The sequence below is a fragment of the Manacus candei genome, unplaced genomic scaffold, assembly GCF_025592945.1.
Source record: "Manacus candei isolate 608988 ecotype Guabito, Panama unplaced genomic scaffold, ASM2559294v1 h1tg000013l, whole genome shotgun sequence".
Lineage (NCBI taxonomy): Eukaryota > Metazoa > Chordata > Aves > Passeriformes > Pipridae > Manacus > Manacus candei.
In genome coordinates, this window is record NW_026138061.1 from 7,633,189 (window position 1) to 7,654,596 (window position 21,408).

General features: G+C 39.6%; 1 protein-coding gene across 1 annotated transcript in view; it reads right to left on the reverse strand.

Annotated features, from left to right (window-relative positions):
- Nucleotides 1–421: 421 nt before the first annotated feature.
- Nucleotides 422–21,408, reverse strand: part of NDRG1 (N-myc downstream regulated 1) — a 41,375-nt gene continuing 20,388 nt past the window's right edge. The window contains exons 4-16 of the mRNA XM_051778569.1: nucleotides 16,739–16,844; nucleotides 14,942–15,062; nucleotides 12,931–12,993; nucleotides 11,259–11,319; nucleotides 10,725–10,811; nucleotides 9,169–9,225; nucleotides 8,112–8,215; nucleotides 7,662–7,718; nucleotides 6,730–6,781; nucleotides 5,924–5,971; nucleotides 4,383–4,418; nucleotides 3,010–3,061; nucleotides 422–2,267 (exon numbers count right to left, since the gene is read on the reverse strand). Coding sequence (XP_051634529.1) covers nucleotides 2,002–2,267; nucleotides 3,010–3,061; nucleotides 4,383–4,418; nucleotides 5,924–5,971; nucleotides 6,730–6,781; nucleotides 7,662–7,718; nucleotides 8,112–8,215; nucleotides 9,169–9,225; nucleotides 10,725–10,811; nucleotides 11,259–11,319; nucleotides 12,931–12,993; nucleotides 14,942–15,062; nucleotides 16,739–16,844 — 1,110 coding nt within the window. The 3' untranslated portion in view covers nucleotides 422–2,001. The remainder of the gene's footprint in view (nucleotides 2,268–3,009; nucleotides 3,062–4,382; nucleotides 4,419–5,923; nucleotides 5,972–6,729; nucleotides 6,782–7,661; nucleotides 7,719–8,111; nucleotides 8,216–9,168; nucleotides 9,226–10,724; nucleotides 10,812–11,258; nucleotides 11,320–12,930; nucleotides 12,994–14,941; nucleotides 15,063–16,738; nucleotides 16,845–21,408) is intronic.

The following is a 21,408-nucleotide window of genomic DNA, read 5'->3' on the forward strand; positions in this document are numbered from 1 at the left end:
GAACATGTCACATCAATGGATTTACAGATCAGATCTGCATCAGAAAGGATAAAATGAGCATGGCACCAGCGAGGAAGCCAGTGTACAGACCACAGATCTGTGCACTAGACAGTACTATAGCCAGAGAGACAAAGAAAACTTCAAACAGCAAATAGTACTCTATATCATGGCTTAATATTTTGCTATATTTCTTAGAGTAAAATTATCCTTTAGTATTAATATTGCCAATAAAAATGCTGAAATGTGTGGTGTTTTCTTAGTATAAATAGTAAGCTGGAATGGGGGGAAAAAACTGAGCACAGAAGTAGGTAATAGCAGAGATATAAGTAAAAGAAAAAAAGATTTCATTGATACAAAAGGATAAGAATATACTTGGACTGAGAAAGATTGTACTCCTGGTAAAACATAAAGACACCAGACATTGCAAAGTTACAAATTTATTTGTTTTGAAATAAATACAAATACTTCATTAAGAAACTTTTCTTTATAGACTTTACACAATAGCTTTATTCTTTCTGGAAATTGTCTGTTCTTCCCACAAACCATTATGAATATTCTACACAAGAGCTGAAGTTAGTCAATATAAAGTAACCTAGATGGTGTTCTTCTGAACAAGCAATCCCAAAGTATTATCATTTGCTATTTAGCTGCTTGGCCTTTGAGCTTTTTGCTTGTGTGAGGACTGCAGTTCAGCAGGTATGCACTGGAGCTCAGGAAATCCTGTCCTGCTATCTATGGAAGGACAAATTTAAGAACACCCAACTGTGAAAATCTGACTGGCAGATAGGTATCAAGCCACTAGCTTCAAAGAAAGCAACCCAAGGTATCAGGAGGCTATGTAAAGATGCAGAACCAGCAGATCATGACATTTACGCAGTCATTAGACACTGTATTTCAGAGATAGAGTGTTGCTGCTCCACCACTTTGTGGAATACAGTTCTCAGCACCGGTGAGATCTCATCAGTTTCAAATCAGGTAATTAGTGGCAGTTGAACATACAGTATCTAATTACATGCCATCCCAGTTATTCATCTCTCCTGACAAAGAACAGCTGGATCTGGCTTCGCTTGCAGAATTTCAAATTTATCACAATTGTGCTGGACACAAAAAACTTGAGTTGCAAAGATAAGAACCTTCCTGAAGGAAAAATCAAGCTGTTTCTGCTTTGCTGGCGTGTATGGCTATGCTACTTCTTACAACTACACCAAGTTCCACAGTATGGTAAACCCTTTGGCCCAAGTTCCCAAACAGGGAATCCTATCTTGCTTATCAAATTTAAATCTTGTCCTCTTTTGGCTAAGCAGATTTTAGGGTCTAGGAGGGGGGAAGGAAAGGAAGAATGAAACTAAGTCTCAAAAAAGTGAAATAAAAAAAGCTTAAAGATTTAGTTCATCTCAAAGTCACATTAAAATCGCCTATTTTAGTAGTATATTATTGTACATAGGAAAACAGGCTTGAATACTAATGAATTAGAAGGCCTATAAATGCACGATACATTAATTTCTCTATCATTGAAGTCAAGCTATATACAATGAATTCAACTCCAGCTTCAACATGAGGCCATAACACATTTGTTTCATTTCCTTTCGTAAAAGTAATCCATAATATTTTTCTCCCCCTCTTTGAAACTCATCTCAAATTGTGCCAGTTTACTTCAAGATAATAAGAGATAAAGGGGCCTGTAACAGCTTTGATTTTAAAGGAGGGTATTGAGCAATTCTGGTTTGACTCTGAAGTGTTTACAACCACATCAGCTTTTGGCAAGTATCCTTTAGAATTTGGCATCCACTGAAGGAGGGCACAATAGCAGCAGCTGTCTGAGATACAAGAATAACAATAGAGCAAATGAGATGCTTCTTTTCTTTGGTCCCTGTCAGACCCTGGTGAACAGAGTTTCTCCTACAGAATAGCTTGAGATTAATACCAGTTATGTTTTTATGATACACAGGGGGCATCCATTACTTTTTCACACCGTGACCAGTTTAAACCTCCCACATCCATCTAACAGGACACTTCCATGGACTTGGGGCTTGATTGTTCAGCGTTGCTTGCCGAGTTCGGTGTCAGCTCAATGCGTGTGTCTGTGTGGGAGCGGTTCCTGGAACCATCCCCAGTGTGGGATCGGCTCCTTGTTCCCTCCCCAGTGTGAGACCGGCTCCTTGTGCCTTCCCCGGTGTGAGACCGGCTCCTCTGTCCTTCCAAAGAGGTTACGCTGGAGCCAGAAGCGGTGCGGGACCTCATCAGCCGCGTCATGCTAGCAGAGGGCACTGGAAGAAGAGTCTTTCATTAATTCCTTCCTTCAAGGGTTTGGAAGGAAGTCCTTGCCTTCCTCTCTAACCTTGACCACCCTTATAGAAGCCTTCGAGATCAAATACATGCTTTTCATGGTAGCCTCTCATGCAGAACTACCTTCACTGCTCCAGGCATACAGTTAAGGAGCCTAAATTACTAAGGTAAAATTGGTGGTCAGGGCTGAGGGATTCAAGGCAGCTTTATGGTGCATTGTTGTGGCTGCAAGAATACAGAGATAAACTAAAGAGACTCCATGAGACCTCCCATTACTTTCAGATGTTTAACCTTTGCTGGCAGCCCAGGCTGGAAGCAGCTGTACACAAGTAGCTGCCATAAGCACATATGTGGAAAAAAACCCCAGCTACAACTCAAAGAAACCTCTGAGCTAATGAGGTTTTCAATGTTACATGCAGTATATGAACCATATCCTGTGATGCCACAAGGGGACACTATTACAAATATCCACCTTAAAAACATCAAGATAAAGTTAAACAGCTATTCGTGGGTATCAGCTGTTCAAAAAGCTTTCTTCTGTTTAATAACATCATTTGGTCTGAAAACCTTTTGCCCAGATACCACAAGTGTTCTTTTCTTTCCCCTTGCAAATGCACATCCAACAGGGCAAAGATCACACACCTGAGATCAGAGACTCTGGGTGCTTAGATGCCCAATTAACTTTGATAGTCAGATCAACCATTCTATAAAACCAATACTTACTGTATCCCATTCCCTGAACGAAGTATTTGAAAGCTTCTGCAAGCTTGGCAGGCTGCAAAAGAGAGAAAGTGTTATTTTAGGCAGTAAGTTAGTTACATTACAGTGTCATAGATGTCACAGATGTCCTATCTTAACAGGGTTCTCAAATATTCTCTGGACTCTACTGACCCTCTGAAAGCTTAATTTATGACAAAAATCCACCATTCCCCTCTCTAGACTGCTCCCCTGCCTCATTATTTTAGAAAATGAACACAGGTATTTAAGAATGAGATTTCCATAGAAGTGACAAGTCTGGCTCAAACTATGCTTGTGCAGTTACTGAAGCAGGTGAACTAAAGTAAAACAGCTGGCCTCACAAAATATACAAGGCAGTTCATGCATGGTCAGTAACTGAGTGATTCCTAATCAGCAGAGAACAAATTCTAGTCAGAGCTGATAGTTATATTTATAGGGCAAAAAAAGCTTAGCAGGAATACACAGGCACAACTGCCTATGATTGACATTCTTGCAATGAGGCACTCCCAGTTTTTCTCTGCTGCTGACACAGTGGCCACATAAGCCTCACAATCTCAATCATTGCACATGAAAATATTTTTTGTATTCTATCTGAATCACTGCAAAGAATGGACTCTGCATAGCAGAAGCAATGCACATACTACCCTGTAGCTTTAGAAAAAGCCTTTTCCTGACTCCCACTGTTGGAGCACACACTGCCTGTCCAGGGACTTCAGCTGAAGGCAATTACAAATTCAGGTTTTCCTTAAGTTCACAAACACCACGTTATATTGCTTAGAAATTTGTTTAGATGTTAGATTCTAAAGTTGATTTATAGGGCAGCTCCTTTAGTGAGGCAACACAAGAACACAGGTAAATTTTAACTTTCCCACCCTAATTTTATTACCAACTTTGAATTTAGGCCTAAATATATTTCATAAACTCCAGTTCATTCTCAGTCAAGCAGAGTCAGTGTATGCAAGAACATAACATTGTTATTTCCTGACTCCACTTTCCTGATCTATGCTATAAATAGTCCAAATAAGACTGTTTTCAAAATGCTAGTGCTCAAGCCTTAATCCACATCTGCTTAGTAAATAGGTATAAAATAATACTTCTGCATTCCCACCTCAGATCTTTACTTGATTAAGACTATTAGTGAAAATAATATCTCCTCCCAATCTTAATTTTGTGCTTCGCTGCTCTTTTAAGAAAAAAGAAAACTCAGATGACCAATTCACATCATTATTCATGAAATCATAACCATCCTTTTGGCTGACACTTGGGAACAGCAAGTACCCTACAGGAAAACACCCCTTTGTTGCAGTCTGACACACTTCAGAACAGGATTAGTAGGATTTCCGCCAACCAAATCCTACCTGGGAAACTTGGGGGAGCCCACCGCAGTCAGCCATCTGAAACAAGATGAGAACAGCCAGTTAGTGTAATGCCAGAGGAACTCATTTGTGCTCAGGATATATTAAAATGACCTTTTTTAGCTATCTGGCAGAGAAACATTTCCTCTTGTTATGTGAGTAACGTCCACGTGGATGAATACAAAGTAAGTCGTTACACATTTATAAAAGTTATGAGTGGACCCCAGAAAACCCTGAAGTTTCTTGACCATCAGGCAAAGAATCAGTTGGAGCTACAAGTGTTTTTTTACTAGGCAGTGATTACCAGTTTCTTAGAAACCAGCCTGATAGTCCTGGTTACAAGTTCAGCTCTGAATTACAATAGCATGACTCTGTATTGACCTGGATGACAAACAGGGGAGAGAAAACAAACACCTGAGGCTCAGAGGTGAGAAGGAAAAACAATTTGCTGAGATTGCGGATGGCAAGCATCAGCCTGCCTTGCCAAGGGAAGCAGGGAAAGCCAAATGAGAAAAGCTATCTTGAGTGCATGCAGTATTTTTGGAGCATTTCATTTTTCCTGCCACTCCACCCCTCAAAGTCAACCCAACAAAAACAGCCCTGTTCCAAGGAACACCACAAGCTCAAAACAGTGGAGCTGTAAATTACAGGAAATCCCAAATCCTATCTAGGATTAGTTAGCAGCAAAACAGGCCTGCAATGGGATCTGGCATCACCCATATCCCTGGACTGAGAAAAAGCTGGTCACAGATACAGCATCTGAGATAGTCTCACACCCACATGGTAGGGTAGCAGTGTAACTCTTCAATGTTAGGAGGAAAAAGCATTTGGGAAAAAAATAAAAAAATCATTATTATAATTTTCACTGCCCAGTTCAGTGCAGTAGATGCAGTAGAAGTTCACAGCAGAAGCATGACTGAATTCGTTTCACTGTTTGCATGCTATTACTTCATCAGTAACGAGCTGAAAACTGCACCCATCCTCTGAATGCCAAGCATCAGCCAAAACCTTTGCATCATATTCTGCTGTTTGGAAGTGCATTTTATCAACTTTCTGATAAGATATCCTGGACTGTACCCTCATAAAAGGCAGGATGACCAAACTGTGGCTGATAAATGTCAGTTGTCAATAGCTATCGATTAGTCTGACACTACTGCTGAGGGACAGGCAAGCACAGGAACAGAATGAGCTGGTTTGCACTTCCCTTCCATGCTTTTTCAAACATTTTCAAATACCTCAAGATGAGCTTTGCCAGTTCTAGTCAAATTCATTATGGGTGTGTGAAATACAGAGCATTTCAAGTCTCAACCCTAATGCTTTAAAGTGGAGGAGCTAAAAAATTCTGTACTGTTGACCCCAACAAGAAGCCCCTAGCCTTGTTTATTCTACTAAAATACTCTTACCCTGAAGGAGCTATCTTTTCACATTAGAACTGGATTCTACTGCAGCATATCACTCTGGTTCTGCCTTTTCTTTTTAGTTAATCCAACTGGTTTTACATGAGAGGAATGTTTATTTTGAAAAATCAGAGTTTTTGTTATTACCTTCAGAAGTGTGGTCCTTGTTGGGTCCAGTTTTGCATTGCATTCAACCTACATAAAAGAATAGCAGCATAAGGCATTGTACACAAGACTTAATTATGAGCTGCCAGACGAAAAGAGATCAAAAATCCTGTTTTCTGACTTAATACAGAGTAAAATGAGTATCTTATGCCTCTGTATGAAGACTATGTATACATATATGCATCTTTAAACCCAAGTCAGTTCACTTTTCTGACTGCATCTTTTTCCCTGTACAAACCCATTAGTTGGGAACTGTGGATTTTTCATCTGTCTCTGGGACTCCAGTGGCAACAAGTGCTGTTTATCTTGTGATTTGGGGTCATCTGGTAGCATCCCAAGTGGTGAGCAGCCATGTGGCCTCGGGCCAGCAGACTGGGCATGCCCATTAAGGCACAACATTTGAAGTCATCCAGTCATCTGGGGTGAGTTATAATGGTAAAAAAGCAGCTCTTCACTTCCATAGTGATCCAGGGCACAGCTCCAGCACCACACAACAAGTTAAAATACCAGGAGCAGATCCCTCTCTGAAGGAAAATATTTGCGGTTCACTGGAACTGCTGTGGTGATTGTTCCTAACGTGTTAGCTATTAAATAATGGTGCGCACACAGAGGGCACAAACAGCAAGGGATTAACGGCAGCTCTCCTGCAGTCAAAGAAGAGAGCCAGCTGGGCTGGACTGATAGCCAGCCAGGCTGCTGTATGGCAGGAGCTCTGCTGGTCCTGTGCAACTGCTTGGCTCGCCCACCCATCACCCAGCAGGGTGGCAAAGAAGGCTCAGTGTACCCACCACTGCATCCACCGCCGGGGAGCTGTCACCGACCACCAGGAGGACAGGACACCTGCAAAGAAGCACAGACAGGAGTGGAGTTATCTCTGTGATCCAGCCTGGACTTGCCCTAAGCTGCATTTTGTGTCACTGGAAGGATGAGACAGTTAAGTGTGTGGAAGTGATTTGGTTTGTGCTCCAGACATCTTAAACATACATCAAATCCACTGCATTAGCTGCAGACCTACTGACATGCGCTGATTCCTTGCCTGAGAACCTGTCCTTTTCCCCACCTGGCAGCAAATCAGCCCTTGCCAGTACTCTTATTCCTTGCTTTAAAAGAAATTGAATGTGAGCATCAGCACCAAAGTCTCACCCCCACCTCCAGGCCCCTGAATTCCAACTTTAGCATCTGTCCATCCTATTCCAAACAGATTGGCAGAGGAGTAGAGTCTCCTGTATGTAACCATCAGCAGCTGAGCAGAGAAGGACTTGACAACTGTTATGTTGCACAATTTGCAGCATAAGTGAAAAGATGTTAGTAGAAGATCTCAAAGTCATTCTCATACCTGCTCCATCTTCCTGAATTTTTGTTTGGTTGTTTTTTCAAATGGTTTTAGGTTGGGTTTTTCAGTTGTTCCCATTAACTACAATGTATTTCTGCATGAGGATAAGTACATCTACTTTTCAAGTACTTCGTAAGCCCAAGTTTGCGCATGCACAGGAACTGGAACTGCTTAACTTTCCATTTCAGCTAACATATGTTTGTCAAGTCTGAAGAGAGGAAATCTTCCTAATGGCAGTCCCTGACTTGCAGTAACCTCTCATCTCCTACATTACAGCACGTAAGCACATGCAACTACAGTTCTGCAGTGCATTTGCAATGCAACTACTGATCACACCTCTTACCTCACATCATGTACAAATGAACTGGTAGGAAATAAAATACTTACTGAAGGGTGACAACATTTACTCCAGGAACAGGGCGCTCGATCTCTAGGTCTCGCCGGCTAAAAAAAAAAAAAAAAAAATAATGGAGAGGAGAAAGGCTTTTGATACACTGAGATTTTACAGACACTTCCATATTCTTCTAATTTAGAGAAAGCACAGACATTCACATGTTAATTTAATCTGATATGTGTTGTAACCTCCATAACTGATGTAGAGCCATACTTAGACTGAAGGATCAATGTGTTAGTTTAGTCCCAGTGTAACATCTTTCAACCCACAAATGTACAAGGCCCTTCTCCCATAACCAAACCACTTGAGATTCCTAAAGGCACTCTCAAGCAGAACTTTATACTGGGGGAACACACAATTTCACCACACAAGTAATACTGTCTCTAAAGACCTGGACAGCCTGTTAAAACAATTTTCAGTTAGAAATCAGGTAAATGTATTACCTGTTGTAAGAGTTGACAAAGAGATGAAGGTTGGTTTGATTCATATCATTAATAATATGCTGACGGTAAGTATGGATCAGGTCATGGTTGCTGTGAATTTCTTCCTAAAGTGGAGACAGAATCATTCAGAATAGGGGCTATTTTCTGAAAGGATCTGAAGACATGGCACAGTAGTTGCATATCAGACTCATATCTACACACCAGGGGTGCACTCTGAGGGAAGGGACAACTTCCAGCATGATGTCACCCACAATTAATATTAGCTTGTAATTGCGGTACCACAATTTTCACTTTAAAACTTCAGTATGTTGTAATGTTAAGATCTCACAGTTGCAAAAACTGCAGCTGTAGTGCAGATGTTAGTAGGTTACAGTCAGGCAAGTGTGAGGTTTTAAAACAAATAAAGATTCAGAGTAAGAAGCCTAATAAATGTTTTCAGGGCAAAGTAGATGTTGAAAGCTTACAAATGTATGTAATGTGGAACTCAATTTCACAATTGTAAATAACTAAACTCCAAGGACTTCAATCAGTAACATTTTCAAACAGTTTGGTTCTAAAGTCTTTATAGATTAGTCCCTTGTTCTGCTGGAATGGAGTTTTCCATTGCACTTACTAACAGTTTCAAGCACAGCAAAGTAGCCTCAGAAAACATTACAGTACTTTCCATTAGGCTTGCACTGAAGAGTGCCATTAGTACTAATAACCAGCTGTCAGAGCTACAAGTAGGTTATATAAAAAAATATGTGGGGTAATATGCTCATGTCCTGAGCTGAATGTGGCAGTAATACTCATGTTTAAGTGTTGGTTGTCTAAACAGTAGGGTTTAGAGTTGTCCCTGCTAGAGTTGTCACAACTGAGATGCACTTGAGTCCTCAGGACACAGCAAGCCCCATGGCAGCATACCACCTCCAAAATACCGGGAATGCAAGTATGAAACCTATCTCACAGTTTAACTCTGTCCTTTGTTGTTTAAGTGAAGGCTTCTCCTCTCCTTCCAGCCCCAGAAGGTAGATACAGAACACTGAATACATCAGAGGAATCTTTTGAACATCCTTACCTTTCCAAATAGATGTGAAATGACCATGTCTGGCAAAGCATTTGTCCAACCTGAAATCTGAACAGCAAGATTATCTAAGTATCTGCTATTAACACAACACTTGAACAACTGAAACCTTCTAATTACCCATAAATGGATATTTCTATGTATGTTGTTTCTATATGTACAATATTCTGGACTGATATTTTTCCCCCCCTCAATTCAATTATAATGCCATTAGGGGTTGTTTATGTTTGAGTGACTCTTCAGGTGTCTTTTTTAATGCAGTTATTCAGGAAACAGTGCTAGTGCATAGATGTTTATGGAATCACTCTCTGCAGGAACACCAAGCAAACCAGCCAGATGGGTGTCACTGCCCAATCTCCTCCCTGACAACCCAATGGATCTGATACCCACATATGTGCTCTTGCTTTGTAAGGACAGAAGAATAAAAATCACCTGCTGTACTCCTAAGTTTAGCAATACTTGACAGGTAGAAGGCAAAGGCATAGATAGGGAAAAATTTAATTACAGCAAGATACTGGGTGAGATAATCAAAATGGGTCTACTGCTAAATTTCAACATAGACAAGTTACTACTTTTTTAAAATAAGTCTGTATATCAGTTTATTTTTATAAGTTTCATCTGGGAGTTTATTTAGTAACTTAAGCCTTGAAAGAATGTTATATCCTAGCTCTGCAAGTCTCTCCTTGTATTACAGTGTTGCCATTACATTACATTTCATCATCTTAGAAGCTTACAATGGGTTGTCTCTGTGTGATTAAAAGATGACACTAATTTTTGTACTTCTCAGTGTTTAGAGCAACTACCATTCACTTAAATGTGACCCTGAATGATATGAAGTGTCTGCCATCAGTTTACCTTGAAAAATGTTTTAACATGTTAAATTTGAGTAACATGTAATGTAACGTTTATGCTTATTTATATATAATGGTTCCAGGAAGATTTTTAAGCTGGTTCTCAGTGCCTGTTTTCCCACATTGCAATGTTTCTTACAACTGCAAAAGAACAGAGTTAACAGGAGCTCTTTTATATGAGAACATTTTCACTTAGAAGTCTGGTATGAACAATCTGTCCACAGTTACTGTAGCCTTTTCTGAGTCATTTTAGTATCCAAGACTCACACAGATGACTGAAACGTGGAAGATGTTGTTCTGAGTATTTTTCTGTGTTCTAGTTCACATTTTGGTCTGTTCTGGTAAATAAAGCCATGAACAAGAAAGAACTGAATGTTACACTAACACCTGAAGTTTACTTGAAATGTTTCCAAACTATTGTGTCCAGGTTAAACTCTATTCTCCCAGGCAGTTACTGGCTCTTAAGAATTGTCCATGCCCAGTAGCTCCACTATGTCACAAGTATTTGTTTTCTGAAAGTACTTATTTTTATCACTAGTCCTGTAGGAGGTATGTTTGCAAATGGAAGAATAAACCCCAAAAGGAGTTATTCTGGGATACTTTGTGTCTGCAGCCATGTCTTGGCATACAAGCTTGCCCAGCTCCTCATGTTCGACAGTCTTCCAGTAAGATTTGTTTTACCAACTTAAAGATGTTTACCTTAGTTGCTGCCCAGTCCATCCAACCTTCAGCACAAGGGTTTACATTAATGAGAACTAATCCCTCCACCATGTCTGGATGGTTTAACTGCAAAAGAAAAGATTGAAGATTCATCAGATCTATCAGTCAGCAAAAAATTTGAATTAGCAAATTATCTCCTGGGGAGGAAGGTGGTAGGTCTAGTTTTATCTTGCACAAAACAAGCATATGTATGGGAAAAAATTTTTCACTGAAGCAATTCAACTGAGCAGCTGGAGAACATTAAGATTTAACTTTTTCCTCCACCCTCAGTTTAAATAGAGAACTCCCATTATAAAAACCTTCTGCAAATTAACTGGGAAGAGCTCAGGCCTTGAAATGGAAAATCTAGGTCTTCTAGATTAGCTATCCTGCAGACTGTGGTATTTCACTTAAAAGCCTGACTGCTTACTTAAATGGGCACAGCAGAGCAGGAATCCTCTCTGCATGCTACAGGGACAATAATATGTAAGGGAAATCACGATAGAGGCTCTAGGGAAGCTCCACAAAACTTACAGCAAATCTGGTTAAGATGTAGGCACCGGCTCCAGTTCCCATTCCTATAATGGTCTTCAGCCTGCACGGCAATAAAACAGAAGAGACAAATGAGGAAGAGTGCCAAAAATAAGTTACATCAGTAGCCTTCCTCTTTCACATGCCAGCATGTAGCTACAGAAGTTGGGCTCAGCTCAGGCAAACTGGACTCTAAGCAATGCCACCAGCCCCGGTAAGATTTGCAGGACACTGGTCCTTGCACATTGCAGGGCAGCAGATATTCTTACTTATCTTTAAGTAAATATACTGAGCAAACATAGCATTTTTCTGACTCTGGGGGGAAATGGTTAGTCTCTGCCAGAAAAACTTATAAGATACAGACCTGAAATCTGCAGCCTAAATACAAAGCTCCCCCACTCCCCAGGCTTCCCCTGCCCTCTCCCCATTACAGCTCTCGAGCTGGGACACTGATTCCTCTCTAACAGGGGGCTGGCAAGGAAACATCTCCTCTTCTCCAGCCACTGGGGTGATGAAGTTTAAACTTCATAACCAAACAGGGCAGAGACAAACCAAATATTTCCATTAACTGGAATTGGGTTTAAAGCATCACCTTCAAGGTCTTAGAAAATACATGGAAGGGAAGACTAGACAAAACCATTTAGAAAAACAGCTTATTCAATGCTTTTAGGAAAATACCTGAGGATAATTTTCATTCTCATTAGCATGATTAAATCAACACTTTGTAAATACACTCCAGTTTAATTAATTTTCAAGGTACCGACGTTATTGTTAGCATTTTTTACTCCAGTGCACCAGAACTGACAACCTTGAGACTTGCATCAGGCATTTCAAAAAACATCTCTTAAGAAGTGAGGTAAACTCATTCAAGGTACTGTAACAATTGGTTACAACTGAACAATGTCTAAATTGGGATGCTGGTCTGAAATCCGCACCACCAGCCCAGCCTGTCTGTTCTCCAAGGCTGCCTACTCCTGAATGCCAGGTTTTCTCTACTTGCTCTGAAAACCCCTTGGAGGTGCCTACCTGCCCACTTCACTGTGTACAAGAAGCTCAACAGAACAGGAACCTTTCTCAGCTACAGCTCTCGCTAAAGCTGAGCTTTAAGGGAGGCCACACACCTAAACTTGTTGCACGTAGACAGCCGAGGAACACTGCCACTAGGTCTTTCGACATTGGCAACCTGGCATCTGCACTTGGCGGTAGAAGAGGCTTAAGGAGGTCAGACTGACCTTCTAAAGACACTCGAGCCAAAGAAGCAAAACAGTAAGTGTCTTCAGATGCAACCATGGGGTTTTTTTTCCTGTTAACCACACAGGAAAATGTGGGTTGTTACAGTGGGAAGAACAGATCGTCTGTGCCCTGCCCCTGTGCGGGTGATACATAGAAAATACTGGAGGAAACCCCTAAATTAAGCACATGGGATTTCACTTGAAGTTGCTTCCTGTTTAAAAATAAACAGACATTTCAAAAAAGGCCAAAAAATAAGCTCTGTCAGAAACCAAGGCAAAAGTAATCCACCCATAACAGAAGAATCAGAAACAATCACAAGTGTGGTTCTAGCAAACAAAATGCCAGACAGCCAGATCAAAGCAAATGCCTGCTTTGCCCCGCTCTTTCAGTGAGACATGTGGAGAAAAGAATAAGAAAGATAAGTAAACAATTCTTCACTCACCCAAACTGTTTCAGGATTCCAGGAATCATTTCAGCCAGCTGATCCATGGAGGGATACACATATCTACAACAAGCATGTGTTTGTGGAGTTACTACACCACGTTCAGCAGTGTAGGCTGGCAAATTTAGACACAGTCATCACTAGATTTGGCACCAAATGTGCTTATTATGAGATCATTGAGCGTATGAGCAGAATTTAGAACAGGAGCAAGCACAAGTAACTAATTTAACAGAAATGTGTATAATCTATATGGCACTTTATGAGTTACAGAACAATAAATGTCTGGTCCATCTAAGAGAAAAATAGACCACAATGAATCTTTTCCAAGAAAAGTTAACACTTAGAACCTATGAAGAAGTTTGAACAGGAAAGGCAAATTTCCAACCACATTCACCACATTTTTACTTCTGGTCTGCCTCAAAAGTTTCCCTGTGTTGCAGAATCACAGACTACAGCAATGAGATCTAGATATCTGGCAAATAACTTGCATGCATGTTTTCAGGGAAACACAAATTACCATAGGATAAATGAGAATAGCTTTCTATTAATATTAATGGAGAAAATGAAGGCATAAGAAGGGTTATGAAGTTGCTGAGGAAGCTCAATAAAAACAGCTGTTTGTTAATGCTCCTGGTCTTCTGCAGAGCAGAAATAAAATTTTAAGGAGAGGAAATTCTGAGCAAAATCTCAACTGAGCAGCAGGTGGAACAAAAATATTTTACAACGAGGGTGGCAAAACACTGGAACAGAGGTAGTGGATGTCCCATCCCTGGAAACACTGAAGGTCAGGTTGGATAGGCCTCTGAAAAATCTGATCTAGTTCAAGATGTCCCTGCTCATTACATGGGAGCTGACCCATATGACCTGCAAATTTCCCTTTCAGACCAAGCCATTCTACGATTCTACAACTTAACTTAAACATGCTGGTCTCCCAGTTGGAGGACAAGTAGAGATAATACAGCTCTTTATATTGACAATTATATTGACTTTATATTGATGATTCTATCAAGTAGAGGTATTTACTAGCATAGATCACGATGATTGCCCTCATGCAGCTGACAACTTAGAAGTGTTAACACTTGCTCAGGATGTGAGGGTTAAGGCACTTAAAAGCTCATGATTTAAACAAATGGAAAGAAGGGGTGACTGAAATAGCTTTGTAGGCTGCTCTGATAGACAACTGATCTATTGCAGTCAACAACAGCTGAGAACCTGGCCCATCATGACCTCCTCAGCATCAGACCAGCTTAAAAATTAAGAAGGGAAATAGACTGGCTCATGCAATAAGGGTACATATAAGCTCCTTAATACTTAGTTCTTACAGAACAACTAGTTCTCTCCTTGTATCCTCCTCTTAGCATGTTGGCTGCTCCCTTCCTCAACCAAGCTGACTCCTATCCAAGGAGCATTTCTGTGTAAACCTGCATCATTTGACCTAAATGGGTCAAGCATTTTGGTGCTCATGGCACACAAGGTTTTGAAGAGTTACAGCATGATACACAATCAGAAGCATGCAGCTATCTATGGCCTTCTGTGGGGGTACACCACCTTGTTTCTGTCCAAAATCTTGGATTTTCCAGGGAGGTTATCAGGTCTGCTTATTAACATTTACCATGCTGCCATTTCACTAAGACCACAGATTTAAGAAGGACATTATAGTAATGTCTGTCTTATTTATAGGAATAATTTATGTTTTTTGTCTTCATGATGTCATCACAAAACTAGTTGACTCCATATTTAAATTGACAAGATGTAGACATCTGTCAAGGAACTGCTTTAAAAGCAGTCTAGTTATCAGAGTAAAAACTTAAAATTTCAGCCCCAAAGTCTATCGGGGGCTGAACTGGCACAACAAAACAGCTCCCAGGCTCCAGTACTTTAGTATCAGGATTTGAGTTCAAAAGCCAACTGCTGTGTTTGCTTCAAGCCCTTTTTAATCATATTGCAGATCAAGACTTTTTCCAGGAAGAGGATAGCTCTAAAGAAATGGGCTGTTTCCCAGACAACTCACCCAGCTTGAAAAGACGGTGCTCCATCCTGCTGACCAGGTGCATCCACATGGCAGACTGCAAAGTGCTGGGTGATTTCCTGCATATCCTCAAAGTTGAAGAGAGGATTGAAGCAAGTTTTATCTTGAGAAGGAAAAGAAAATACAAAATAATAACGCTGCGGGACATAGTACGTTTGCTACTATAAAAGAATAATTTATTAAACTATCCTGCATGTTAATCAAAAGTTGACTCAACCAGATCAGTGGTGCTGCAGCCTCGGAAAAGGGGTAGTTTTATTTCTAAGTAGGAAAGACAAGTAAAGCCCTACTACAAAGCAACTTGCTTTAATTTCTTGAAGCATAAAACCTGAACAGCTCCTTTATCATGTCCAGCTAAGGTTTATCCAGGTTATTTTGGTTCCTGCCACCAGTATTTTCTTGGTACACTGAATTCTCAAAAAATTATTTTTATGCAAAGTTAAAATAATAAAATGTAGTTAAGGATATTCATCTGAGGTTTTTGCTTAGATTAAATTATCTATCCATTTCCTTGTCCAATCTTTATTTTTTTGATTGTGTCAAAATGATGGAAGAAAAAAAGTATCCAAGGCTGAGATCATGGCTTGTGCTTTCACCCAAACACTACAAGATAAACAGTGCATGATCAACTGTTGCAGGTAGCTCAAGCCAACAGTATCCTTCTGGGATACTCAGTCCTATAGGCCCCATACTTTGAGGTGATTTGATTTTCTGATTTTTAAGCAATATTAATGTGGGGAGAGGATTAGCATGTTTTCCTTCTGGAGTAGAACACACCAGATTTGAGATGCCTAGAAAATTATACGATATTCTGTGTGTTTCTGCATGTCTTCATACTACAACATACATCCAAAATCCTTGCAGATTATAAAGTACTTTTAGCTCAAATCAGCTTTGAGAGAACACACAAGCTTGGGAAAAGTTTCCTCCACTTTCAAAAGGGAGAGAAAGTTTATTTACCATAGACTTTGTAACTCTAGGCAGAAAAAAGTCTTACTCAAAGATAGGATCCAGATTAAGCTCTACCCTGATCCACTGAAAATCAAAAATAAAATAAGAAAAGTTCCACTAAAAATGGACAAGAAAACAGGTTATTTTTCATATTAATAATATCCACTCCCCAGTAATAGCCAGACTTTAAAGATCTGCAGGTGTTTTTAAATATCAATCACTTATTAAGAAACAGTGAATTGTGTGAAGCAAATAGTACTGGTGAAAAGAACAAACTAGAGCAGGTCTGGATATTAGCTCGTTAAATAACAGATAAAAGGCACTTAAAGTTTTTTCCCTAGTAAGAACTTCCTTGTCTAAGGACACAAAGCCAGCACTTATGTAATCATCCTAACTTGACTTGTAATTCACATAAACCCACAGCAGCACAAGGCTGGTTATCAGACAGGAACCTAAGACAAAGCCCCAGCAGTGCTGTTTTTCAGTCCTGCTGTCACTACACCATCAAGCCTCCCTAGAGATGTTTTTACAGCGCTTATACAGAGTTGTTATGAACATCCAGCGATCTTTTGCTCCTGCCACTGAAATATTCCAGTTATTTACTTCACAAGGATAAAAAAAAAAAATCTGAGAATTAAATTTGCTGTAAGAGAGGAGTCATGAGCTGTCTAGCAGGTTTCAATGCACACAAACAGTCGAGGACCTGGGGAAGGTTTCCTAACCATCGCTGCTTCCACACCTCTGATTCCAGCAGTTACAGAACTGTTACAGCAGTTAGTGTTACAGAAACAGGTTGTGCCTGTGCTGTTAAATAAAAAGTCTACTTACGGTTCAGCCCGATGTCGTGGTAGGTGAGGATGGCCGGGCGGTTCCCCCTGGGGGTCCCACACATGGTGACACGGACTGATCCGTGCACAGTCTCCACATCTTGCTCCTGGTAGAGAACAGGAAGAATGGGAAGAATGTGTCAGGGGATTGACCAAGTACTCCCCATCTGCTGCAGCAGACCTTGTACAACCAAGAGCACAGGTCCTGCCCATCCCAGGGTCTGTTCCACAATACCTGTGCTAACAGCCCATCTTCTCCCCCATGGTAAGAATTCTGTGCTAACATTTTAGATCTGACTGTCACCTACTCCAGTTCCACAGACAACTACAGAAGCACTTAAGCTTCTAGCTTTAACCAGATGCTGAGGGAACAGTTAAACAGTTTTTAACCTCATTAAAAGGCAGTATAAGAAAACTAGAAAAGCACTTTGATGTAGTGACACCTAAGAGAACAGGAACTTACAACTATGACTCTCAACATTTGCAAAACTGCAAGTTGCAAAGACAAAATACTTGTTTTCTAGGAAAAGGACTCAGTAAATAATTACTACTCCCCAAAGAAAGCAGTATTAAGCAGCTTGTGTTTGCATGTTTGCCATAAAGGCTTATCATAGTATGAAGCTTCTGATAGCAGTAGCCTTCCCCAGTAAAAACAGCCACCATGTGTTTTATTCATGGCTTTTGAGGTACAGACTTAAGCATAAAACACTGCCTGAAGTTACTTCGCTATAGAGCGGAATAACTACAACATTGTGGTGATTATCAGAAAAACAACATTAAGAAGCATGTCACTATTATTTGGCATAACAGGAGTTTGTACTATTTAATGACAAACAGTATTTAATAAAGCCAAGGATATCATTAACAAACCGAAGTCCCTCTCAGCACCAACTTATTTATTCGATCTCTATGAAAGTTAGATGGGCTTGGGTCATATCTAACTTATACAACAGATGGAACAGCTTTTTGTTTCTTCTGCACTTGAACTTCAGATGGGCACAAACAATTTGTTGTTTTGCCAACATGTATAAGGGGAATCACAAACCAACAGTTATTTATGACTCTTATTTACAGTACCGTTACACTCACATAGAAGTCAAAGCAGTTAATAGGTAGCAGTCAGTCTTATCTCAGCAGAATACTTTATGTACTGTACAGGACACAGATAAGATATGATCCATGTCATTCAATGTCCTACCTACTGCTGCAGGGCTTGCTTGACTTGCTCTGCCTTATAATGCCCAGAGGCAAAGTCCAAGTTAAATTCAACCCTATTAAAAGTATTCTGTAGAAATCAGAGGCATACAACCTCTATAAAAACCTTTAAAAAACTCTCCAAAGATCTGAGGTAACAATTCAAACTAAATCTCAGATCCTTAATTTGATACAACGTATACATTGCACATTTTGTTGAAAATAAGGATTCTGGGCAATGCCATTCTACATTTCATCTATTCTGCTTTTAATTACATAATTACACCAGTTTTAAGTTACAACTACAGCAATGAATCAAGATCTACATCCCTTGCACTTGGCGAGCTGAGCATTGCTGCTATCTGAACTATATTCCATCAAAATTCTAATTTTCAGCTTTTATGTCTCCTTAGAGACTCATTCCTCTGCATACTCACTGCATTATTTAGCAGGTAAGCTGTATCTTCCACATCCAGAACCATCCTTAGGCAAAACAGGGTGATAAATCCAGCAAGTCATAAAGAGGACGGGTAGCGGGTTTCTACTTTGTCCCAGTAGGAAACTGGGTTATATAGACAAGCTGCTACCCTACATAGGCTTATGACTCCCATAATGCCCAGCTAGGAAAACCAAAACAGACTAATTCATGAGGATGTCATTCTTAAATAGGATTTGAGTCAGGTTTGACCGGGGAAGTACATACTCAATAGAGCTCAGACATCAAAGATGAACTAAGTCCCTGCCACACAATGTACAAAGTGCCAAACTTTAAAACCCAGCACAGTCTGTCCTGTTGCTGATTCCATCAGGTTTTGAGAAGTTTAGCTTCACTGCATATTTTATTATCTCAAATGCTAAAATACCCCAAACTTATGTTCAAATAAATCAGAAGCAAGTTCTTTCCTAAAAGTCAGGATTAAAGTTTTCAGTATAAACACAAAACACTTTGAGAAATTAGTCTAAGTCAATTATTCTGCATGACAAAACCAAGGACTTTTAAATGTTTGAAATCTACTATTTTCCAAAGTAGGTACACAACTTCTAGTCAAAAGAATTCCCACATTACACTAATGCCACTATAAGCTGAATTTCTGGCAGAAAATAGGTTATTGTACATTATACTTTGGGTATATCATTAACACAGACTATTAAAATAGAATCGTAGAATCACAGAAAAATGATCTTTAACATCCCTTCCAACCTCCTTGCTGTGGGCAGGGATGTCACCCACTAGATCAGATTGCTCAGGGACCCAATAATATATAATATCATATAATTAACATAAAATTGGGTAATGTCATTATACAGTAGTCCAGAAGAGATTTGCAATGGCAGTAGATAGCAATTAATGATAGTGGAAATTAATAATAATGGTAAATAATATTTTCCACATTCTACTCTCCCTTCTGTACTTAGATAATTTTCAAGGCAAAGCATAAAAATTGATAATTTGGTAACCTCACAGTACTGAGAGTAAGTGTCATTGTGTAACACACCTCCAGTCGAGTGTGGAATACAGAAATTATTTCTTCCTCAGAGGTTAATAGACATTTCATATACTCAGATTTTCATTACTAGAACCTTCCAGTAACAGCACTGAAAAATCCAGAATGTGTTTTCTTTGCAGGGATCACCTCAAGATTTTGGATCTCCCTCCTTCATGCAAGAATGAAAAAGACTGTTCATGGTCGATAAAGCCAAACTCTTGAACCTGCACATCCCACTGACTGCCACAGCTATTTCTACTGGAACTAGAAACCTGAGTCTAGTTCAAACTCAGTGTCAACTAAAAATAGTTCAGAGACAACAGGCGACCATCATCCCAATAACTGGCATAAAACACAGTCAGTTTAATAATTGGCTTAATTCCTCATTACCTTCACAGTAAGACTCCCCTAATTCAAAGAGGTTGTGTTATTTTCCAGTAGCTCAAATTCTTAACGGGAAATACCCACAAGGTTCTAAAAAACAAATCAATTCAAACCAGTTTGTTTGGTGACATCAAACCAACAACTTCACATCCCTATTGATCCTATTAAAGATCAAGAGATTTGTCTACGTGATGTAGGGATGGATGTTTTCAAAATGCAGAGCACTGAAAACAGATGGCAACACATCCCAATCAACATCAACATTATAGTAAGAGGCTCTTCACCAACTGATTTGTATTAAAATACTATCTTAGAAAAAAATCCAAGGTACACTAATCCGATAGAAGGATAAAGACAAACACACCATCTGTTCACATCTCTCACTTTAACAGAGGTGCAGTCTTATCTTAGTGTCCTAAAAACATACACAAAAATACTTTAAATATGTGCAATTTAAAAGAGTCTCAGTTTGAGGGTGCTGAGCCATTCTAAAATAGATTTTATTTTTGCTTCAAGTAACATTTTTTGATTTTTTTTTTCATGAGGTTAGAAGGGGGAAAATCTGTTATCACACAGGAGAGCTCATTTTTTCCTTTCCCTCTCCCTCCTCACTAAGGAAGACATGGATTGAGGAACATGTTTATGAACAAGTTGTTTTCTCAAGTATGGGATATGCAACCAAAATGATATCTAAAAAGAAAATATCTAAAAAGCAAAACTGTACACACACATTGCACATTTTGATAAATAAGTCATTTTATATTTTAAGTAAAATACTTAATTCCATCAAGATTTTAAAGCTTTCAAATATACATAATCCTCAATTACAATCTCATGCTTTCATTTTAATTTATAATATTATTTCTGTTAAATACACCTCCCTTCTCTTGCTTCATAACTGAGAGAAAAGCTTCAGAGTTTTTAAAGATGATTTAAAAAGCTTTTAAATTGCTAGGAGACAGTATATTTTAAATCCATATTACCTAAGAACTTTAATATAGTAATACCTGTGTAAGCTATTTTTTCCCTTCTTTTTTTCAATGTCTTTAAGATAAAAGATATTTGAGCTTTTAATGTGGTATTTCATTGTCGAGTTTCAAATCCCCTTTGCCCTGAAGTTAACATTTTCCTCCCAGCTTTTTCTACTTTAAAATAGGATTTCAAGTCATCTTATAGTTTTCTAAAACCCCAGTGCCCACATTTCCAGTTATTTTTCCTCTTTTTGTTGTGTTTTTTGTTTTGTTAGGATCCCTGTTTTAGTTCCCCAGTTCAGGCTGTGAGTCAGGTGCATTAATGAGGATGATGACTTTAGATGTAAAAGTAAGTGGTCCTGCTAAGGTGAAAGCCAATAACAAAAACTTTGGTGCAGGAACTGACGCAGGTTGTTGCGATAGTTCTGCCCAGGGATTCTTCTTAGTCCGATTAGCACTGGGTCACACTGCTCTGCCAGGCACAAAACTGCAACCACCCCCAGCCTACTCCTTCAGCGACCTAAAAGGATGAGGAAATCCACAGAACATCCTGCAATGCTCCAAACCGCATCCACTGATGCCAGTGGAAAAGCCACCCTGTCATGCCACGAGGAGCAGCTGATTCATCTCCCATT